Source organism: Natator depressus, chromosome 8 (assembly GCF_965152275.1).
Source record: "Natator depressus isolate rNatDep1 chromosome 8, rNatDep2.hap1, whole genome shotgun sequence".
NCBI classification, from domain to species: domain Eukaryota; kingdom Metazoa; phylum Chordata; order Testudines; family Cheloniidae; genus Natator; species Natator depressus.
Genome location: NC_134241.1, coordinates 77835614 through 77856974, shown reverse-complemented (window position 1 = coordinate 77856974; position 21361 = coordinate 77835614). Strand labels below are relative to the sequence as shown.

General features: G+C 43.7%; 2 protein-coding genes across 6 annotated transcripts in view; one reads left to right on the top strand and one right to left on the bottom strand.

Annotated features, from left to right (window-relative positions):
• DNAI3 (dynein axonemal intermediate chain 3) overlaps window positions 1-3825 on the top strand; it is a 56741-nt gene extending 52916 nt beyond the window's left edge. The window contains exon 24 of one of the 2 annotated variants that reach the window (XR_012640585.1): window positions 2-3825. The gene's annotated coding sequence lies outside the window, so the exon portion shown is untranslated. The remainder of the gene's footprint in view (window position 1) is intronic. The other variant, XR_012640584.1, reaches the window with a different exon arrangement.
• A 13335-nt stretch (window positions 3826-17160) lies between these two features.
• SYDE2 (synapse defective Rho GTPase homolog 2) overlaps window positions 17161-21361 on the bottom strand; it is a 62334-nt gene continuing 58133 nt past the window's right edge. For 3 of the 4 annotated variants that reach the window (XM_074961402.1, XM_074961400.1, XM_074961401.1), the window contains exon 7: window positions 17161-19616. In XM_074961402.1, the coding sequence (XP_074817503.1) occupies window positions 19114-19616 (503 nt within the window). In that variant the 3' untranslated portion in view covers window positions 17161-19113. The other variant, XM_074961403.1, reaches the window with a different exon arrangement.

The window sequence follows — 21361 nt, the reverse complement described above, 5'->3', positions numbered from 1 at the left end:
GATCTCTGATGTCACAGCCGTATATCAGAGCCCAGCACAGCTGCATAAGAACAGCAAGAGTTCCTTCTTCACTAGAGAATTCTCCAAACTAAAATCCTGGACTGGTGTAAACATGATCTTTGGCAGAAATTGAGTACAAACATCACAGCACAGATGATGGATGTTCTCCACATCGACTGCAACGGGCAACATGGAATAATGGCAATAGCTTGAATTAGAGGGATACCAGCAGATTAAGTCATATGTAACGAATTTCCTTCTAACTAAAATTGAAAGAATTGTGTACATTCTAATTACTTTTCATGATTTAGGCTTTGTATTTTTGTTTTGTTTTAATTTCTCTCATCTTAGGCAATGAAAATAGATTATTCAGTTCCTCTTTTATGTCTAGTCAGTTTCACTTGCTGGCTCTAATGCTTGTACTGGGATGCCAACATTGCAGGGCAATTTCTTTATTTTAAAGAAAATTTCTATTGGAAAAAGCCACAATTTCTTGTATTTGTCTTAGCTTTTGTAAAAACTTATTGTTAATAGGCCTAAACTTTGGACTAAGTTTCACCTGCCAGTAAAACCTTAAACAATAACATCCTTATGCCTTTGCTTCAAGGAGGTAATCAAATTCTTAACCAAAATCACAGATCTAACCCCCAAACACCACCACCACCACCACCCCCCGCCCAAGTCTAGGAAATTTCAGAACTCTGCAAACTGGAGCATCTCTGCTTAAAATAATCATTTTGTTCATCGGATTATAAAATGATTCCTAATTTAAGATTAGTAAATGCTTAACAAATGGAAGACTGGACCCATAAAAATATGTTGTTCCCCCAAGGAAACTGGGTTGTATTAGAAAGAGCAGTTTTTACTGAGCACACAGTGAATGTTGCTGTTTGCATTTCCACTGAAAGGCAATTATTCCTGAGAGATAAACCACGTGTTAGACAACAGCTTTAATATCCACAAGTGTAAATGAGTAACAGCCTCATTAATATTTATGTTCATCCTTTATCTGCAGGGATGACTCTTTACATTATGCAGCGTTCCTGCCTGTTGCTAGGTTTCCAAAGCCAGGTCAGATACCATGTAACTGAGTAGAACCTGTCAAGTGGAAATTAAATGTATCAGAGAAGGACAGATTAAACTCTATACGGGTGAATTCACTCTTTCCATGACTCACTGAGCTGTTTTGAGGGTCACAGACTCCTGTCAAATGAGTGTCCATATGGTCACAGTAGAAACTAGAACGCAAAATAAAACTGACACATGGGGCCTTTGCCAAAAGAAACTTCTGTAGACCAATGCTACCTAACTACAGTGCACTACTTCATCTGAACAAAGGCTATTCTAAAAACCCTGGAACAAGACAGCTATGAGCTTCCTGTCCACAGAGAAATACAGAGATTACAAATAGGTTTTAAGGAAATGTAAAAACATGCTGTAAACCCACAAGGGCTAGTGTCTCAAGGCCCCTCCCATTAGGTATATTTACTTTTTGCTAAAGCTTCAGTCAGGCTTAAAGAAAGTGCCAATTGAGTACCACTAAACCTGGATGTAATTATAATGTGACATTTAAAAAGGAAAACTGAGCACGTGTGTTTAGAAATGATTATAAAATTATCAGCCTTTTATTTTTAATTTGAAGTTTAAATACTATTACAATTACATTATGTGGCTCCTTTATATTAGGCAATCTCTACATCAAAATAAAAGTGAAATGTAATAACCACTTTCCTGACATCTATAATGTTGTGTTTGCAGCTGGAGATCAAATGGAACGGGAATGCAGCTCCCTTTGTTAAATCACCATTTAACAAACAAATTGGTGTGCACAGATATGGCAACTGTCCCACAACAAGCTAAATTGAAAAGCTCTATCCTCTGGTTCCGAGGCCTATATTTTATTAGAGGAACATACGATTTTTTCAGATCAGCTTTCACAGAACTTTAGCTAACTAGGACAGTCTACAATATACAGAAGTCAATAAAGTGATCACTGAATGTACCTGGAAAATCCCTGTCACGTTTGTCTCCTTTACTAAAAAGGAAAAAAAAAAAAAAAAAAAAGAGGAAGTCACAGCTTCTCTTCCTCAAACCACTTTAAAAAAGCTCTAAAAGTTATTCTTCAAGATGGCTTCTACGTATACCCATGCTCCCCAGCACTTCAGAGGAACCATTGGAAAGCAGTGGGGGCTGGATGCGTGCTCTTTCACGGGACCCAGTGTTTGGAGCAGAGATTAAAAAAGGGATCATACCTTCCCACCTGCCTCAGTCACTTCCATTCTGCCGCTGATTCCTTCAGCGTGGACAAGACAGCACCAGTACATAATAACCCAGACCTCCTGGATGTAAGAAAAAGCAGCTATTACAGTGTTTGTGCTCCAGGACATTCACTCACAGAAGGAAACTTTCTGCACAGATTTCAAGGCCTGATACTGTTTCCACTGAAACCAACAGCAAAATTCCCACTGGATTCAGTGGGAAAAGGATCAGGACCACATAGGGTAGTATTGCTTTTGGCTTATAGATGAAATAACTTGTCTAAGCTGTTTTGTTTGTTTAAATTATTAAAAAGAATATACACACACAAGGCACTAGAGATACATTTTATAGAGCGCTTGATAGAAATGAGTTTCCCTGTTAAAAATCTTGCAGTTATCTACAAACTATCTAAAATAACCCAAACGTGTTACTAATACTATGCAGGCAGCTCTGGATTGGGATCCACAAGTGCTAGGGCTTTGTCTACACTACAACCTCCTCCACATCAGGAAACTTAATCACAACCAGGCTGTCGCCCCACCTGGTTACAGGTGTGCTTCCAATTCTCTGTACAAAGTGGACCTTAAACTTATTTAACACATAAGCTAAAGCATTATTCTGACCAACCAGAAATTAAGGTTTCAGACTGGTTCTGAAACATGGTTTAGGGCAAGTCTACACTATAAATTGGAACCCTGTTTTGTAGTCAGATTACAGAACCACCAGATTTTAATCTGGTACCATGACATAACTGTAATTAGAAACCGGAATCATCAGACTACAGCTCCATGTAGTCCAGTCTCCTGTCTCAGCAGCCAGTACCAAATCAGGGAACTGCAACAATCTTCATAAGGGACATAATGGCATAACCTGCCTATAATGAAAGTTTCTTCTTAAACTTGTCAATTAGTGGCTGGCTTTTAGCCTGAGCATGAGGGTTACATCCTGTATACATGTTTTAGCCTCTCTATTGTAACTCCGGATGTTCTGTTACCTGTCTCCATGTCTAATCCAATCCAAACCAATCTTGCAGCCGAGAGTTCCACAGCTTAATTATATATAAGAATATTGTCATGTAGATGGCAAACTCCAAGGGATAGCCTACAGCCTTCCAGGATCCTGGAAGAGTGGAAGATGTACGGTACACGTCATGCTTCACTCATGGTGTCATAAATATAAAGGGAAGGGTAAACACCTTTAAAATCCCTCCTGGCCAGAGGAAAAACCCTTTCACCTGTAAAGGGTTAAGAAGCTAGGATAACCTCGCTGGCACCTGACCAAAATGACCAATGAGGAGACAAGATACTTTCAAAGCTGGAGAGGGGGAGAAACAAAGGTCTTCTCTGTGTGTGTGATGCTTTTGCCGGGAACAGAACAGGAATGGAGTCTTAGAACTTAGTAAGTAATCTAGCTAGATATGCGTTAGATTCTGTTTTGTTTAAATGGCTGAGAAAATCAGCTGTGCTGAATGGAATGTATATTCCTGTTTTTGTGTCTTTTTGTAACTTAAGGTTTTGCCTAGAGGGATTCTCTATGTTTTGAATCTGATTACCCTGAAAGGTATTTACCATCCTGATTTTACAGAGGTGATTCTTTTACTTTTTCTTCAATTAAAATTCTTCTTTTAAGAACCTGATTGCTTTTTCATTGTTCTTAAGATCCAAGGGTTTGGGTCTGTGTTCACCTATGCAAATTGGTGAGGATTTTTATCAAGCCTTCCCCAGGAAAGGGGGTGTAGGGCTTGGGAGGATTTTGGGGGGAAAGACGTTTCCAAGCGGGCTCTTTCCCCGTTATATATTTGTTAGACGCTTGGTGGTGGCAGCAAAAAGTCCAAGGGCAAAAGGTAAAATAGTTTGTACCTTGGGGAAGTTTTAACTGAAGCTGGTAAAAATAAGCTTAGGGGGTTTTTCATGCAGGTACCCACACCTGTACCCTAGAGTTCAGAGTGGGGAAGGAACCTTGACACATGGTTACAAAAGTGTCATCAAACTGTGGAGGAATCATTTCTGGAAAAGTGATTTCTGAAGTTACATCCACTTCTAGCTAAAATGATTTCACCAAAGCTACACTGGTGCTGCTGGATGGGGGAAACCATCATCTTTCGCTTAAAAACCCACTGTTCTGGAACATGACATGCTATTTCAAGGACTAAATTGTTTTTACTGTGGAAAAAACCCTACATCTTGGGGTCAGAGGTTTGTGGCCTGGCAACAGAGCGACCAGATGTGTCCCTGGCTTATCAGCTTTATCCTGTAAAAACACTGAGTATCTACTTTTGCCTGGGATTTTCCCCTCTACTTCTAGAATACTTTGGAATAGCTTCACCTACCTTTCTGTACTGGTATGTGAATAAAACGTCCAAACGTCCAAAAAAACAGTTCACTTCATTCAATAAACCTTCACCCAAATTCCATCCTCAAGAACTTAACCAATAGCTAACATGTTGCAGGCCTCTTTGAATAGCAACACCACAGTTCTAAAAATTGCAAGAGGTTTTAAAGACAAGCAAGGCCATGCAACTTGCCCCCTCCAGAGGGCAAAGTCCAAGGCATAGCTTAAAAATGAGGATCCTGGAAAAGCAGATGAGGTACAGCACATGGAGTACACAGCTTGCGGAAAATACAGCCACCTAGAAGAATGAATTTCACAAACTAAAATGTGATCTAAAAGTTCACTGCAGAGTGCTTTTGTTGCAGGCAGTTGCAGCCACTGAAGACTTTGAAATGACTGAGAAAAGTAATCAATCATTCTGATTTATCCATTGAAAGGCCAAGATGATACTGAGCAAAGGAAAGTTTAGGCTATTGAAGAAAATGTCATTACAGCATCATCAATGAGACTGTGGAACCACCTCTCAAGGGAGGAGCTGCAACTCCTACCAAGACTGGAAGTTTTCTAAATGCTATGCTCTAGGAATTATTTTGGGGAAGTTCTAGGACTTATACAGGAAGTCAGACTAGTGAGCCTTCTGGCCTTGGAATCTATGAATCTATTGCTTGAGTCATTTCAAACTGGACTGGATAAAGTGGAAGTGGATGCCTGATGGGGTCGGTAATGGGATGTAGGAGCCTTTCATCTCTAGGTCCATGGTTCAAGTTCAAATTCAGAGACCTGGCAAACCACCATATGGTGAACGTTGTTCGGCGATCTGAAAAAATCCCCTCAAGAGGGCTTTCCTGGAGGGCTGCAAGATCTGCAGTGAGGGGAAGGCCCCAAGCACCATCCTACATGGACAGCTGCCCCACTATGGCATGCTGCTCAGAATTCATCCTGTGAATCTCCCTCTGGGTGCTCAGAGACTGCTGAGGGGAGCCCCGGTAGGAGCTAAAACATTAACCCTGGGAGTTCCATCTAGAAATCTTCTAGGTTTGCAGGGGATTATGTTGCAGAAAATAACTGGTTCCCTATTTCCTTCCTTGCCCAAGAGCCCTTGGCAGGATGATCCTGCAAGACACTCACCGAGTGGCCCCAGAAAGGGTGGGTGGAAAGCACATCTCCAGAGGCAGCACTGCCTCTACATTTCTCCAAGGTAGGTATTGTCTGCTCGGATAAGCAGGAGCAATAACCAGCCCTATCATTCTGTTGTGGTCCGTGGGCTCTCCTACTGCAACAGCTTCCTCAGGAGAGCGAGATTAAATTATATTAGTGCAGATTCATCCATGATTTAGGAGTATCACTGTTAGGCTGCATTGTCTTCATTAGTCTTTCTTCCTCACTATCTTGGGGCTATCTACTAACTTAAACATATGCCCTTAGTGCTAAATAACTAAGTTAAGTACACAGTCAGCTGGAATTTCTATTTCACTCTGTTTACTTGTAATGAAATGGCCAACATCTTTATCACCTTACACTTAAAAGAAAAAACAAAAAAACAAAAAAAACCCCAACCCCACAACCCTCTAGGTTCAGAGTGGATTGTGAAAGCAACTCTAAATGCAACTCTAAGCATTCAGAGAACAAAAGCATACAAGTTACTTTACCAATTGAAAAACAAATATCCTAATCCTAATTACTTGGCATAGCTGTGGAGGAGGGAGAACATTTAAATAACATTCAAGATATTCTAGAGGTGGGTTCTCAAACAAACAAGGCAGGTGCAAAATTAATTTGAAAAGCAAAATCATTGTTCAGAAGGGGTTAGGGAAGCTAGAATGTGTTATAAGTATTAGATCATCTCTTTTTTAAAAAAATAAAAAAAGTGCTGTCCTGCATCTTTTATTGTCCATGTAATCCACATAAAATCTTTTGTGCAAGTAACATGAGCTGAATTGCAATCCATGGCACTTGTGCTAATGTAACCACCAGAATTCTCTAAAGGAAAATGTATGATTTTTCTGGGATATGATTCTCATTCATTAAAACCCAAAACAAATCTGCACAGTGTGATGTATAATATTTGGATCAGGTACATAAAGCCAAGTGGTCAGATCTGACCACTGTTTCATTAATAATGAAAACATCTGGACATTAAGTGTAAAAGGAAAAAAAGGAGTAAAATGCAAAATGTAAATCTCCTAAAGTTATTTGGTATTGTCTACAGGCACAGCACAGCAGAAAGGACCAACTGCAGCTAACCTCAAAAAGCTATTTGTAATAGGTTTGCCACCTCAGCCAAGAGGCGGTGTGCATTTCGGTGAATTATAGACCTGTCTATCCCAACACCTACTGCCTCAGTCAGTACACAAATGTCATGTCACCTGGCAAAACACTTTCTGGGACTAGGAGGAGTTTTGGTGCAATTAAAAGAAAATGTTCCACTTCCTTTCAGGTTGGAAAGGTGCTGCTAAGCACTACAGATATAGGCTCCTGTGGGGCTCAGACTATTCTAAAATTGCTTATAACAGTCTGTCCTTACAGACAACACAATTCAATATAATCCCACTATAAAATTCTCACAACTGTTGCTGGTTTGTGAGCGGATACACTATGAAGTGCCAGCTGTTCTCAGTGGCTTCTTTGGAGGAAGCATGTATCTCAGATTGGGAGGAACTGGGATGAGCCTTGTACATCTTACTTCACATCGGGGCCTACAAAACCTAGGCCCCTGCATAACTATTTTAACCCCCTGGAGACCAGATCCTCAGTTTGTGGCAATATTGCAGCTAGGCCCATTTACACAAGCTGTGGATCTGACCCTGGGCCTTATCTACTCCTCCTGCCTCTTTGTTCTCTCTCTCTCTCTCTGTTCTTGCACCCGAACAGCACATAATACTCAGAGCCTCTCCTTGCCAGTCCCAGAGAGAAATCCAGGTGCGCTGTTACCCCTCCCCCGAAATCAGCTCATTTCTAGTAAAAGTGACCCTAAATAGCTACCTTGGCCTGGTTTCTGCTAAGACATCTGCTCCAATGGCTTTGATGCAGTAATCTGGGAAACTGACTTGACAGGAGCATTTAAAGAGTTCAGAAAAAGGGTTATACTAGGCAAGCAAACAGGACTTGAAAGCCAGACTCCCTGGACTCCACAGAACATCAGGGTCAGTAATGAACTAAGGGAGTGAGTGAGGGAAAACATTGTTCAAACTATGCATGGATGGTGGTAACACTGCAGGCAGCAGCAGTTCTGCCCCCATCGTGAATTCTATCCAGTCACCAAATTCCAGGAGCTTGACTTTTCATGATTTAAAGAGCCACTGTTTTTTCAAGAGCTATGGAATTTAACTCATTCCGTGCCTTTGTTTGTACACGTGCATGGCTGCAGAAATGGACCTGTCCTGCATGTCATGACAAAAATACTGCTAAAAGTGGGCAAAAGCCCTACCCAATGGTGGCTCAGATGTTGAAAAGTAGCTGCAGGTTTTTTTCTGAAGTACGAGGAAGGTTAAGAGTTTGGAACCAGCTCTATTTGGTCCATGTTGCCCCAAATGCCAGGCTTTATAATAAGACATCTCTGTCCAATAGAGGAAATTCTGAGCCTTCTTCTGACACTCCTATTGGACCAAGTCAGGAAGAGGATGGTGAGAGCAGACAAAGCAACGGGGGGCAGCAAGGGCCCCTCAGGTCTGCTGCCAGTGCCCTGGTCCCAGTGGGCATCAGGTCAATGGAGCGGGGAACCAGGATACTGGCATCAGGGCTGGGGGCAAGGGCCCTGTTGCCTGCAGCACTTTGTCTGCTCTCACCATCCTCTCCCTAACTTGGTGCAATAAAAGATATTACCTCATCAGAGTACTTGTTTAGTTAGAGGCGGGAACGGGCTTTGTCAAGGCATTTTAGACAAAGTAAACAATTGCACTAGAATCCTGTACAACACTTTCTTCCCCTGCCAGCAGTAATTATTATTGATCCAAAAGCAAGACTCCTGTGAGATAGTAGCTTCAGAGAAGTAGCATTATTACAAGGCAAGATATTTTCCCTTATACCGATTGAATTACACAGTAGGGTCTACTGTAGAGTGAAAGTTATGTCCAGTAAGAGGAGCAGATGTCTTCCATTTTCACATAATTGCCTACCAGATTTAGAAGGAGAAAAAACAGTTACTCACCTTCTCGTAACTGTTGTTCTTTGAGACGTGTTGTTCACATCCATTCCAAACAGGCATGCGCGCGCCGCATCCACAGTCATCGGGAAGTTTTTCCCCTAGCAGCTCCCATTGGGTTGGCTGTGGAGCCCCCTGGAATGGCGCCTTCATGGCACCAAATATCTGACCCTGCTCCTCCTCAATTCCTTCTTACTGGATACTCTGACAGAGGGGAAGGCGGGAGGGTTTGGAATGGATATGAACAACACATCTCGAAGAAAAACAGTTACGAGAAGGTGAGTAACTGTTTTTCTTCAAGTGATGGCTCATGTCGATTCCAAATAAGTAACTCCCAAGACCTACCTAGGCAGTGGGGTCGGAGTTATGGAATCGCTGATTGGAGCGCCGCTCTGCTGAATGCCGCATTGTCTCTGGAGTGCTGGATGATGGCGTAATGAGAGGTGAACGTATGCACCGGGGACCACGTTGCTGCCCTGCAGATCTCTTGTACTGGGACCTGGGGCAGGAACGGCGCTGATGAAGCCTGTGCCCCTGTGGAGTGTGCCGTAAGAGCCGGAGCTGAAACCTTGGCTAGCTCATAGCACGTCCAGATGCAGGATGTGATCCACGATGAAATTCTCCAAGATGAGACTGGGAGCAGTTTCGTCTGGTCCGCCACCACCACGAACAGCCAGTTCAACTTCCAGAATGGCTTTGTGTGCTCAATGTAAAAGGCTAAAGCCCACCGAAAGTCCAGTGAATGAAGCCTCTGTTCTCAGACATAAGCATGAGGCTTAGGGAAGAAGACAGGCAGAAAAATGTCCTGGTTAGTGTGAAAATGTGACACCGCCTTTGGAAGGAATTCTGGGTGAGGTCTGAGTTGTATCTTGTCCTTATGGAAAACCGTGGGGGTAGGTGGTTAGAAGTGAGGGCCTTTAACTCCTACACCCTCCTTGCTGAGGTAATGGCAACCAGAAAGGCTACCTTCCATGACAGGTAGAGAAGGGAACAAGTCACCAGCGGTTCAAAAAGGGGGCCCCATTAGTCTGGAGAGAACCAGGTTAATGTCCCACACAGGGACTGGTTGTCTAATTTGTGGGTATAACCATTCCAGGCCCTTGAGGAAATGGGCAACCATGGGGTTGGCGAAGACGGAACACCCAGCTGCTCCCATGTAGAAGGCCGAAATGGCTGCAAGGTGCACCTTGATGGACAATGCTGCAAGACCCTGCTGTTTCAGGTGCAGTAGGTACCCAGGATGAATGGTATGGGCTCCTGGAGTGCAGGTGTGCGATGCTGAATACACCAGAATGTAAACCTTTTCCACTTTGCTAAGTATGTTGCCCTAGTGGAGGGTTTTCTGCTGCCGAGTAGGTCCTCCCTTACCAGTTCCGAGCACAGGAGCTCCAGGGGGTTTAGCCATGAAGCTTCCAGGCTTTGAGATGGAGGGACTGAAGGTCGGTGTGTGATCAGGTCCAGAAGTAGTGGCAATGTGATTCGGGCATCCAACATTGGTGAGGCCACACTGGTATCACCAGAATCATCTGTGCCCTGTGTCTGCGGACCTTGAGTAGGACCTTGTGTATGAGAGGGATCGGCAGAAAAGCGTACAACAGACGTCCAGCCCAGGGGAACAAGAACGCATCTGCAAGCAAGCCTGGGCTGTGTATCTGGAAGGAACAGCATTGCAGGCACTTTCTGTTGCTCCAGGTGGCAAACAGACCAACCTGGGAAAACGCCCCCCTCTGGAAAATGTAACGCATGACATCGGGGTGGATGGAACACTCGTGATTGCGGAAGGATGTGCTGAGGTGGTCTGCTAGTTCATTCTGAGCTCCTGGGAGATAGCCCACTCCATTCACCTGGAGGCGTCCTATGCAGAACTCCCAGAGCTGGAGGGCTTTCCGACACAGGGGAGAGGAACGGGCTCCACCTTGCTTGTTGATATAAAACATGACAGTGATGTTGTCCATCATAACTGCCATGCACTGTCCTTGTAGCCTGGCCTGAAAGGTTTGGCATGCTAGTCATACCGCCGTCAACTCCTTGATATTGATACGGAGCGAGAGCTTGTCTTGCAATCTTAGGCCCTGCATTTGGACATCTCCCAAATGCGCGCCCCATCCCAGAGCTGACGCGTCCGTTACCACAGACACGGAGGGCTGGGGGCTGTTGAAGGGGACTCCCTCGCACACTGTCTGAGGGTCAAGCCACCATCAGAGAGACTCGAGTACTTGCTCTGACACAGTGACCACTGAGTCCAGCCTGTGGCACTCTGGGCAGTAGACCAAAGCAAGCCGAACTTGGGAGGGGTCTGAGCCTCATTCTGGCATGCCGGACCACATATGTGCAGGCTGCCATGTGGCAGAGGAGACTCAGGCATCCCCTTGCTGTAGTGGTCAGGTACTGCCTGAGGCCTTGAATAATGTCTGCCATCACTTGGAAGCAGGCCTCTCGCAGAAATGCTCTTGCCTGTTTCAAGTCCAATACCGCCCCGATGAACTCTATTCTTTGGGTCGGTAACGAAGTTGACTTGTTCACATTGAGGAGGAGACCCAGTTTCTCGAAAGTGGATCTGACCAATCGGACTTGAGACTCCACCTTTTCCCTGGAGCATCCCGAGCAGCCAGTTGTCAAGATAGGGGTATACCCTGCACCTGTCTCCTTCGGAGGAAGGCTATTACAACCAACATGCACTTGGTGAACACTCAGGGGGCTGTCGACAGGCCGAAGGGGAGGACCATGAACTGATAATCGTTGTGGTCGACATCAAACCTGAGGAATCATCTGTGTGCAGGCTGTATAGCTATGTGAAAGTACGTATCTTTCATGTCGAGGCCGGCATACCAGTCTCACAGATCCAGAGAAGGGATAATAACCCTCAGGGAGACCATGTGGAACTTGGTCAAACGATTCAAGAAACAAGGGGAAGGATCCGGTGTCATGGCAGGTGCGTGGTCCTTGGTCGCACCTTCAGAAGGCCTGCTTTGAGCCAGACGATGGCTTGGTCGGGCCCTGGCCCTGCCCGGGCAGGGGATGGGAAGGTTTGCACCTGCCATTCCTACCCCATCTCCTATAGAAGTCCTGCCTTGGCCGGAGAGGATAGGGGCGTTGCTGCTGCTGTTGTGGCTTAAAATGTTTGCATTGGGTTGGGTGTGCATGCCCAATGATTTCATGGTCACCCTGGAGTCTTTTAGGCTGTGCAGCCTGGAGTCTGTTTGCTCTGAGAACAGGCCTGCTCCGTCGAACAGCAGGTCCTGCAGGGTTTGCTGCACTTCCGGGGGCAACCCAAATGCCTGTAACCATGAGCTCCTCCTCATGGCTATCCCAGAGGAAAGGCTGTGTGTGGCTGAATCCACAGCATCCAGTGAGGCCTGTAAAGAAGTCTGTGCCACTGCCTTTCCTTCGTCGACAATAGCCACAAATTCAGCTCTGGAGTCCAATGGAAACAGCTCCTTAAACTTCAACATGGAGGCCCCAAAGCTTGCTGGTTAGCTATCCTCATCAGCAGGCCTCCAGTTGAGTAGACCTTTCTACTGAAAAGGTCCATCCGTTTTAACTCCTTTGATTTGGGAGTCAGTCCCTGCTGCCCGTCTCTCCTTCTCATTAACTACGGTCATCACAAAGAAGCAGGGCTGCGGGTGTGAGAAGAGATATTCATACCCTTTAGAGGGTACGAAGTACTTCCACTCAGCTCCTTCAGCGGGAGGCGGGATAGATGCAGGGGTCTGCTACAGAGTCTTAATGTTGCTCTGGATTGTTTTTATCAGTGGCAGAGTAGATGGCCATCTGGATGGACCCTCCAGAGCCAAGATGCCCACCAAGGGGTCCTCAGGTTTGACCACCTCCTCCACCTGCAACCCCATGTTGCGGGCAATCCTGCATAGCAGGTCCTGGTGGGATTTGTGGTCGATTGGGGGGGGGGGGGGTGTTGTCCTGAGGCCGAAGCTCCTGCCGCCACCTCGTCTGGGGATGAGGATGAGGAAGCCAGAGGCGGTGCAGGGTCTTCCTGACCCGCCAGCTCTCTCGTGTCCTCATGCCCAGAGCCGAGGACCTCGGCGCCAACCGTTGTTGCGGTGGCCTGGATGGGCGGTGGGCCTTGTGCAGCCGTTGTCTTGGAACCCCGAGGCATAGGTCAGTCTCTGGGTGGTGGGGGAGTTTGACTTTCAGAGGCCGCCGACCAGGAGCCCCTGGAAAAAGACCACTGGGTCTGGTGGTAAGCCCAGGGGGTCCAAAAGGGCCACTGTGCAGGTGGCTGTCACTGAGGGTGCCAAGGCACCACACTTACATCTCGTCGGTGCCTGTCTGACTTATGCCGGCTATGTCGCAAGTATAGGGATTCTGCGTCCAAGTCCAACGAAGCTGACCTAGACCGCGAGGACTATGGCGGTGCTGATGGGCATAGGCGCAGACTCCATGGGTGCTCCGGGGCTGGAGCACACACGGGGAAAAATTAGTGGGTGCTCTGCACCCACCAGCAGCCAAGCTCCCGGCTCCACCTCGCCTCACCTCCTCCTCCTCCAGGAGGGAGGGGACAGGAGTGGCAATGTTGCATGCTCAGGGGAGGAGGCGGGGAAGAGGCGGGGCTGAGGCAGGGATTTGGGGAAGGAGTTTGAATAGGGGCAGGAAAGGGGCGGAGACTGGGGAAAGGGTTGGAATGGGGGCGGGAGGGGAGGGGGCAGGGGTGGAGTCAGGAGCAGAGGGGGGGTCAACACGCACTGGCACCAGTAGAAGTTGGCACCTGTGCCGATGGGTATTGTGACGGGGACCTGTGCCGCTCAAGTCAGTGCTGGGGACCGGTGCCGCTCCACCCTCGATGTCGGGGAGGGCAATCGCTGCCCCGCTGGCATCAGGGAGCCTCACCTGGAACCCGGTGCCAGCGAACGGTGCCGTGACACAGGAGATCAGGAGCAGTGTTGAGCTGGGGAGGGCGACCACCTCATCGTGGCCGACTTGCCGCCTCTAGACGGTGCCACCATCATGGCAATCAGATCCCTGGCAGCTTTCTGGAGTGGAGGGCAGGTCCAACTCCTCCACCTGGCATTGCCTTTCAGGAGTGTTGCTGGGCACTGGACTCAACGGTCTCCTTAATGGAACCAAAGCCAATGGTGCTGAGTACTCCTGCATAGGACGCACTGCTGCCGCGCCCGCCGGCACCGCTGTCTTCGGCACGGGGGAGCGACCCCAGCAGTCTCCTCGTGCCATGTGTGCGGCACTGGGGAGTGGGAGCACTGCCAGGTTGTGCCTGCAGTGCCGGGGAGTGCTGGTGCCCAGGGTCTCTTAGGCCACAGTCCTTGCACAGTGCCATGACACATACGGAGGCTGGGGTGCTCTGCAAGGATGCGCATGGTGCTGGGTCCTGATGGTCCGTGGCAGGCTGGGGGCAAAGAGCAGACTCCATCAAGAGCTGTTTAAGACGAAAGTCTCGCTCTTTCTTAGTCCTGGGGCAGAATGCCTTACAGATCCTGCCGTTCTCCATCTGGTGTGTCTCCCCAGACACGCTAGGCATGAATCATGGGGCCGCCTGTTGGCATAGGCTTACTGTAGGTTCCACAGGGCTTAAACCCGTGGGACTGAGGCATGCCCTGGAACTCGGGGAAGAGATTGGGGGGTAGCCCCACTCCCAAAACCTTATCTACAAACTACAGCTATGTATACAAACTACTAACTACAACTACAAACTAAAAATTAACAGCTACTATAAACACTAAGGGAAGCACTTGCTACACAAGCAACTGCAGTTCCAACGACCACCACTGGCGGTAAGAAGAAACCGAGGAGGGGCCGGGTAGGTAGGATCATATATTTGGCGCCTGCTGGTAGTAGCCCAGTAGAGCACACCACCACCACCTCCTGCCAGTTGTAGCCTGATAGAGTACTCTGGGTATCCAGAGGCTTTTTTGGTCAATTCCATTGAAAGGGGAAAGGGAAAGAACAAGCTACAATAAGGGAAGTGCTTTGTCAGGTGTTTCTTTAGAACAAATTCTGTGGTGCTCACATTTGCAGATGACCACAGAATAAGAAGGTTCGTAAACGCACGAGAGCACAGAACCAAAGTGCAGCGTGACCTGGAGAGTTGCGGGAGCTACGGTCGGGATGGTCATCAGTAAGATAAGTAAAGGCCTATACCTAGAGAATGGAAATAAACAGCACAGAAACAAACTGGGCTCTGGAGAGTAGGGGTTTAACCAAGCTGCCACATCACACCCCACTAAAACAAATTTGTTTTTATGTTGTCCCAAAATCACCAAGCAACCTAGTTGTCATTGGGAAGGCATGTGATTGCCCAAGGGAGACTGGGAAGAAGTTGAGAACCACCAGCTTCAAAAATTTCATTGCTCCAGTTGTTGTGGAGGAAATAAAACAGCTGAGTGGAGATTCTCTCTGCTTCCAGCCTGGAGAAGCTCACATCAAAAATCTCACAGCAACCAGACCTCACCTCACCCTTTCCTCAAACTGGGGTAAATGCATGCCCAGATTGGTGCCTGGCTTCCCGATCAACCTTAAACATGTCTAAATGGAAGTATTCCAGCTTTACTTCTCCAACTGCTTCAAGTTCAGACAGAGATATTCAGTAGCTCAGCCATGGTAGGAGTGTTGGCAAACAATGATAAACACCTCCATTCTGAGGGAAGCAGCTGAAGTTTCCTTCACAAAGCAGGTGCACATTGCTTTGGCTACTGAGATGCATGTTGCCAGAGACAGAATAGCTGAGTGGACATCATCAGTGATAGGGAGTCAGGAGACCTGGGTTCTGCCCCAGCTTTGCCACTGTCTTGCTGTATGACCAAGAGCAAATCAGCTAAACTCTGTGTGTCTTAGTTTCCCCATATGTGAAATGGCACTTACCTTTGAGATCTACAGATATGTGTTGTGATCATTTTGTAAGACAGTGACTAAGCAGTATCAGAAGTATAAATCTTGCTTCCATTCTCCTGTTTCCATGGGACTGTAAATTAAGTCATTTGATTGGTGCTTTCCCCAGGCATGCCGTGTGTGTATCAACAGACACATACAAATATTTAAATATCCACACTTTTCTTATGGGAAAGCAGTTTGCATACTAGTGAGAAAGATTTCTTGACACATTTCTGTGTCATCTTCATTTGCATCTAACTTCTTCATTATCTGGGACAGTAGAAAGGCCACACAGCTCAAAGACAGTCTGCCTGTGAATTATATTATGTTCTCTAAAATCTAGTTTTTAAATCCCCTCTGGTAGTAAGAGGCCCTGCAGAGTGTAAACCACTGCACTACCGCTTTTATGAACTATACTGGAAAAACACACAGAAATGGGTAACTCAAACTTTATTTTATTACTAAATAAGCATTTCAGGGCTTATCCATGGAGTTCATTGGGAGTTTTGCCTGAGTAAAGACTGCAGAACCTGAGGCTCATCTCTTGTATGTCATGAAAACTTATCTATTAGAAGAAATACTAATTAGCACTTTGCTAGAACTATGCTCTTCTAATCCCTGCATTTAACTTCCCCGGTCATGGGGAATTTACATACTAATCTATCTCTTTAAGAATCTTTTACAATGCTAAGTCTGACAGAAAGCTGCAACTTGAACAAGTATTATTATATAAACAGTTATGTAAATAGGCACAGTATATAACAAACAAAAAATACCCAGAGGGAATTGTGTCTGCAAATGAAGGGGATGTTTACAGGACATCAAGGTATTACAGGATGTTGTCTTAACCCGTTTAAAAGCAAATGTGGCAACCACAAGCATCCAACTGCAAAATAAATTTTGTTTACCTGCAGTTAGATCCCTTATACAAAATCTGTGAACAGGAAAGCTTTAGTGTAATTAAACAACTCATGAGCTTGACATTAATTCAGGTAAATCATTACAGGTCATCCGTTACTGTGTTCTAATGTTGTTAAAATATTAAAGTTTAAATTAATTTTGATAAAGCAATGTGTTTGCTGCATAAAATGTTAACACAACATTCAGACTAGGAAATACATGTCTGTACATTTAATAATAAAAAAATTCCACCAAATATTTTTGCATAATGGACCCATTTGTAGTCTATATTGTAAACACAGAATTTAAGAAATAGTCTGGTTTACCAAAGAATATTTATACAGAAATATTTTAATGCTAAATATATTCACACAAATGATATGGAAACAGATTGTCCCAAACCATCAACATATCTTTGCAACATACCAAGAACTGCGGTCAAAAACATTGGGTTTCAAAGTTGCTTACAAAAACAGATCAACTGCAAAAGCTATTACAATAATTTTTTAAAATCCTATGTGAATGCAACTGCAATCTAGAAAACAAAATACTCCAAGTGACTGAAAAAAAAATTCTGCAAACCACTAGAGTATCTATCGAACAATTAAATAATATATTCTGCCAAAGAATATGTACAGTAGATAGCTTAAAGTATATTTTTAAATAACCACTTATTAGACTTGATCACATTTTATTCTCAATTCAAATTTTTATTTAGAATTAAAATTTATAGTTTAAAAATTATACACATTCCGTATAAAAGTTTAAAAAAATACATTGATTTATTGATAAATGTGTCAGGTTAAATTTACATTTTAAACAATATTGTATTGCATATTTTAACACTTATAACAAAAATAAATTAATGAGAATGAATAAATCATTTGAAACTATGCTCAGATATTCCTTTAGAAAAAGGTGGTAAAACTGTACCCTAATTCTCAATGACATTCTACTGTAAATAAATAACTATAAAACCTGGCAATATATAGAAGTATGTACTAGCTAAAAGCACTTACCACAGGGCAAAAGGAAAGATATGGAAGGATGCTCACATACTGAAAAGAAAGAAGAAAATTAAATCCTATACTGCTAGTTGATTAAGACCGGATGTTTGGATTCCCAGTAAAAATGTTGTGGCTTATAAAAGAAAAACAATGGGTTTGTGCCCTTTTGCTTGTTATGACATTACAAAGGTGGCTTGAGATTTTTAAGAAATGTAACAAATATTTTCTCTGCTTTTTTTATTTTAGAAATTCAGTTACCTTCCATGGAAGACTCTATGGATGACAGGAGATATGACTGTATTATGAGATCACAGATATAAAGGAAATGAAACTTGATTAATTGAGAGGGGATGTGATTTTCATTCTATTTAAAACTCTTGATTTTGTTTGTTTTGGTTAACACCTATTTAATTAAAACACTTGGGGGTGGGGGGGGATAACGACTGCCTTTCATAAGTATTTATCACCTCCAAGTTCCCAATGAACATCTGAATCATGCAAGATGACCTCCAAAGGTATTAAAGATTTAACAGTCTGCTATTTTGAAGGTAAAATAAAAAGCACAATCCCCCCCCACCAAATAAAAGCTTGAAAACTCAAAACCCTTTCAGACCTTCTTTATACATCAGAAAGGATTAAAAAAAATAAATAGCACAATCCTTTCCATCCCCCTTCTTTGCCTGAAGGGCACCTTTAAAGGGAACAGACAGGTTCACTGAAAACACTTAGGAAATGCTGGAATATTCTTAAAACTAAACTGGATGGTTTCTTTATGTAGTTAATAGTCAACAGCTGTGAATTGAAGCGTAACATGTGACACAAGGTCATTTATATTAATCATTCACTATGTCCTCTCTCTCGGCACATATTTCTGTGCGTAAAATCAAATGCTACATTGCTCAAGCGATTCCTTGTTTTGGCATCACAATGTGGAGCTCTTTAGAAATGGTTTCCTTATCTAATTCAGATTTCCCGCTTCCCAATATAACTATACAAACATGTACATAAATATATACAAACAAGGTTAGAAAAATATTTAATTTTTGCAGGTTTAAATAATTACTGAAAAGTGTTAATACAGGAATACAATAATATTTTGTACAGTTAAACTTTTATATACGTATAAAGCATTTTTTCATAGCAGCCTTTGCACTGCAAATGAAAAGGTGACATACATGGTAGAATGGGATCTACCTCAAGTTCATGCTGCAAATCACAGGCCAAGAAACACTAATCCTCTACTAAGAGGCATGTCCGTACCAGGTATAAAGTTTCAGGAACCAAGAGTGCTGTTGCTACACAGAGCAGACAAAGATGGCACCTTAGCTCCTGTCACATACTGTCCAAGCTTCATAAGTGCATAGTACCTTGAAGGGGTGAGAGGGGAAATCACTTCTTCCTAACATCATTTCGCATAGTCTAAAAGGCCAACTTAAACCACAGAGGGTGAGGCCAATGTATTCTTCTAATGAGAAGAAAAATGATCCACAATAATGGATTGGCTAAATTGGATTTGTTTATCCAAGGGAGGCCACAGATTATTCCACAATTCATTAAAAAACCCACAGACAGACTTTTTTGAAGAGACGGGTGGAGGAACAGGGAGGTATCAACAGCAGGTATCACGCAAGGAAATTAGTAAGTGATATTTAGTTTGTTTTTGTTGAGTTCCCGCTCCAAGTTTCCTATCAGAGTATCAATACTTTCTTGCAGGTCTTTGAGGTTTACTCTGTGGTCCACTGCTGAATCTATTGTTTGCATTGTCAAATAGGTCTGAAATGTATGCTCTTTAGACATGGATTTTGCATGTTCAATCAGTCTAGCTGGTCCATCTACTTTGCTGCAATCTTCCCCACTTTCTGTATCTTCTGAAGGAACATCATCATAGTCTGCTTCATTTAGGGTCTCCTTTGGATTTAAAAAGTAGTTTTCCCCACAACTGCTCCAGTCTCCTGCATAGCGATTACTTGAGGGACTGTCTAGTCTGGCTGGTCTGGGCCTAAGTACCCCTGACATTTCAGTACTGCTCAAATTCAACATCTGAGGCCGCTGCTTCTTGGGTCTCAGATAATTCAAAGACGATTGGTTCCCTGGAAACATGTTTGAGTATGTTGATTCTTTGGCAGTTGAACATTGCACTAGAACAAAGAAGAAGTTTAATGAAAATCATAACAATCAGATTGCTAGTAGAGACCAGCAACGAAAGGTTGTCCATTTATTTCACTCTACTTTACACACTCAAAACATGCATTAATACATGCAAACTTATGGCCAACACATTCCACTATTATTTTTTCTGCCATTATCTGATATCACTTAGATTAGAAGGAAAATCTAATGGAAAGCTCAGATTTGAAGATTCATGCCATATTTAATCCGCAACTGAAAAAGTCCATTTAAAAACAGAAAACTTCCAGAGAGTTGATTAACTCAACTGCATGAGTTAATCATCATCTAGCTATGGTCAAATAAAAGCAAACAGCTTAGCTCACAGGCCTCTTCCAAACTAAATGGTGTAACAAAAAGCAGGCACCACTTGTAGAGGTTAAAAACACAATAAAAATACCACCTCGAGAAACACCTAGAGAAGCTGAAGGCACATCAGAGTTGAACTCTTGCATTTCTCTTTGTCCCAAGTTTTGTGCACTACCAATAGAAGCTCTTTTGTATTAATTTATCTAAGCAGCCATAACTCCATGTCAAAGATAAAATAAACCATCAAACCCATTTGAGTGTGTTACCTGAACTCATGATTACACAGCATAAGTTACTAAGACTCCTCCTCTGTTACCGGCTTCCTATGGTAAACAGTACAAATATTTTTACTGACCCATGCCTCCTAAATACCTTAACTTCTTTTTGCTGTGCAGTGGACTATTACCTCTTGAAATTAAAGAAGCAGGTTATGCATTCTCTTTCACTGCTAGAAATGTAGCATACACAAATACCTAGAGATCAGGAAGATTCCAACTCGGTCACTTTTTGATTAATGTCCTCTATATTTAAGCATAAAGGGCTCAGTCCTGGGAGGTCTCGAATGTTCTCCTGTCCGGACCCATAACTGGTCTCTATGCAAGACATTAGTCTCATTTTAGGTATACCACAGTAATCTTCAAGAACTTTCTTGGCTTTTTGTTTTATTTCACATTAACAAAAGTCTTTCTGTTTGGACTATGCTCCATTAACACAAAGGGTCCCGGGGTTAACAAAACTTGCCGGCTTTACACTCTCCCACTGAGCAAAGACCCATTTGTTTTCACTTGGAAAAATAAGGAAATTGAAGTATTGCACAACATGTTTATGATCAAATTTGCTAAATCTACAGGCAGATTAAGTTTAAGAGACTAGACTGTGATCTTTCCTTCTTGAGTCAGATTTTTTTTTTACCCCCAGAATACTGATTTACATTTAAGCATTCATATTTTTACTTTAAATTTCACCGTAGTCATTGTTCTGCACAGTTCTTGTAAACCAAAGGTACTGTACAGTATTGGTTTGTACACTTTTATTACAGGAGGGATGGAAACCTCTTCTCTACTTATGGTATCTTTTGCCTGCTTGACAGTATTGCATGATCCTGTCTAAAAAGCTACATTTAGTAGCTTTAGTTTCCCAGCAGAAGCGATCATGTTGTGAACTAAGATACCAACTTGTTCAAATCCCACCTTAATTTGCAACTAGAAATACAACCCATGTTTTCATTTCTGTAGGCTGAATTAGCCAAACCTATAGCAGGCAGCTCCATTATTAGTCAATGACTGTTGAGTCGTTATACTAAAGCACATCCACAATGAAACAGATGTACATTTGTTGCATCTTGAAGGAATAGGAATCCTGGCCCCCTGAGTGTGGAGGCAGTGCCAGGACACGATCATTGTCAGAC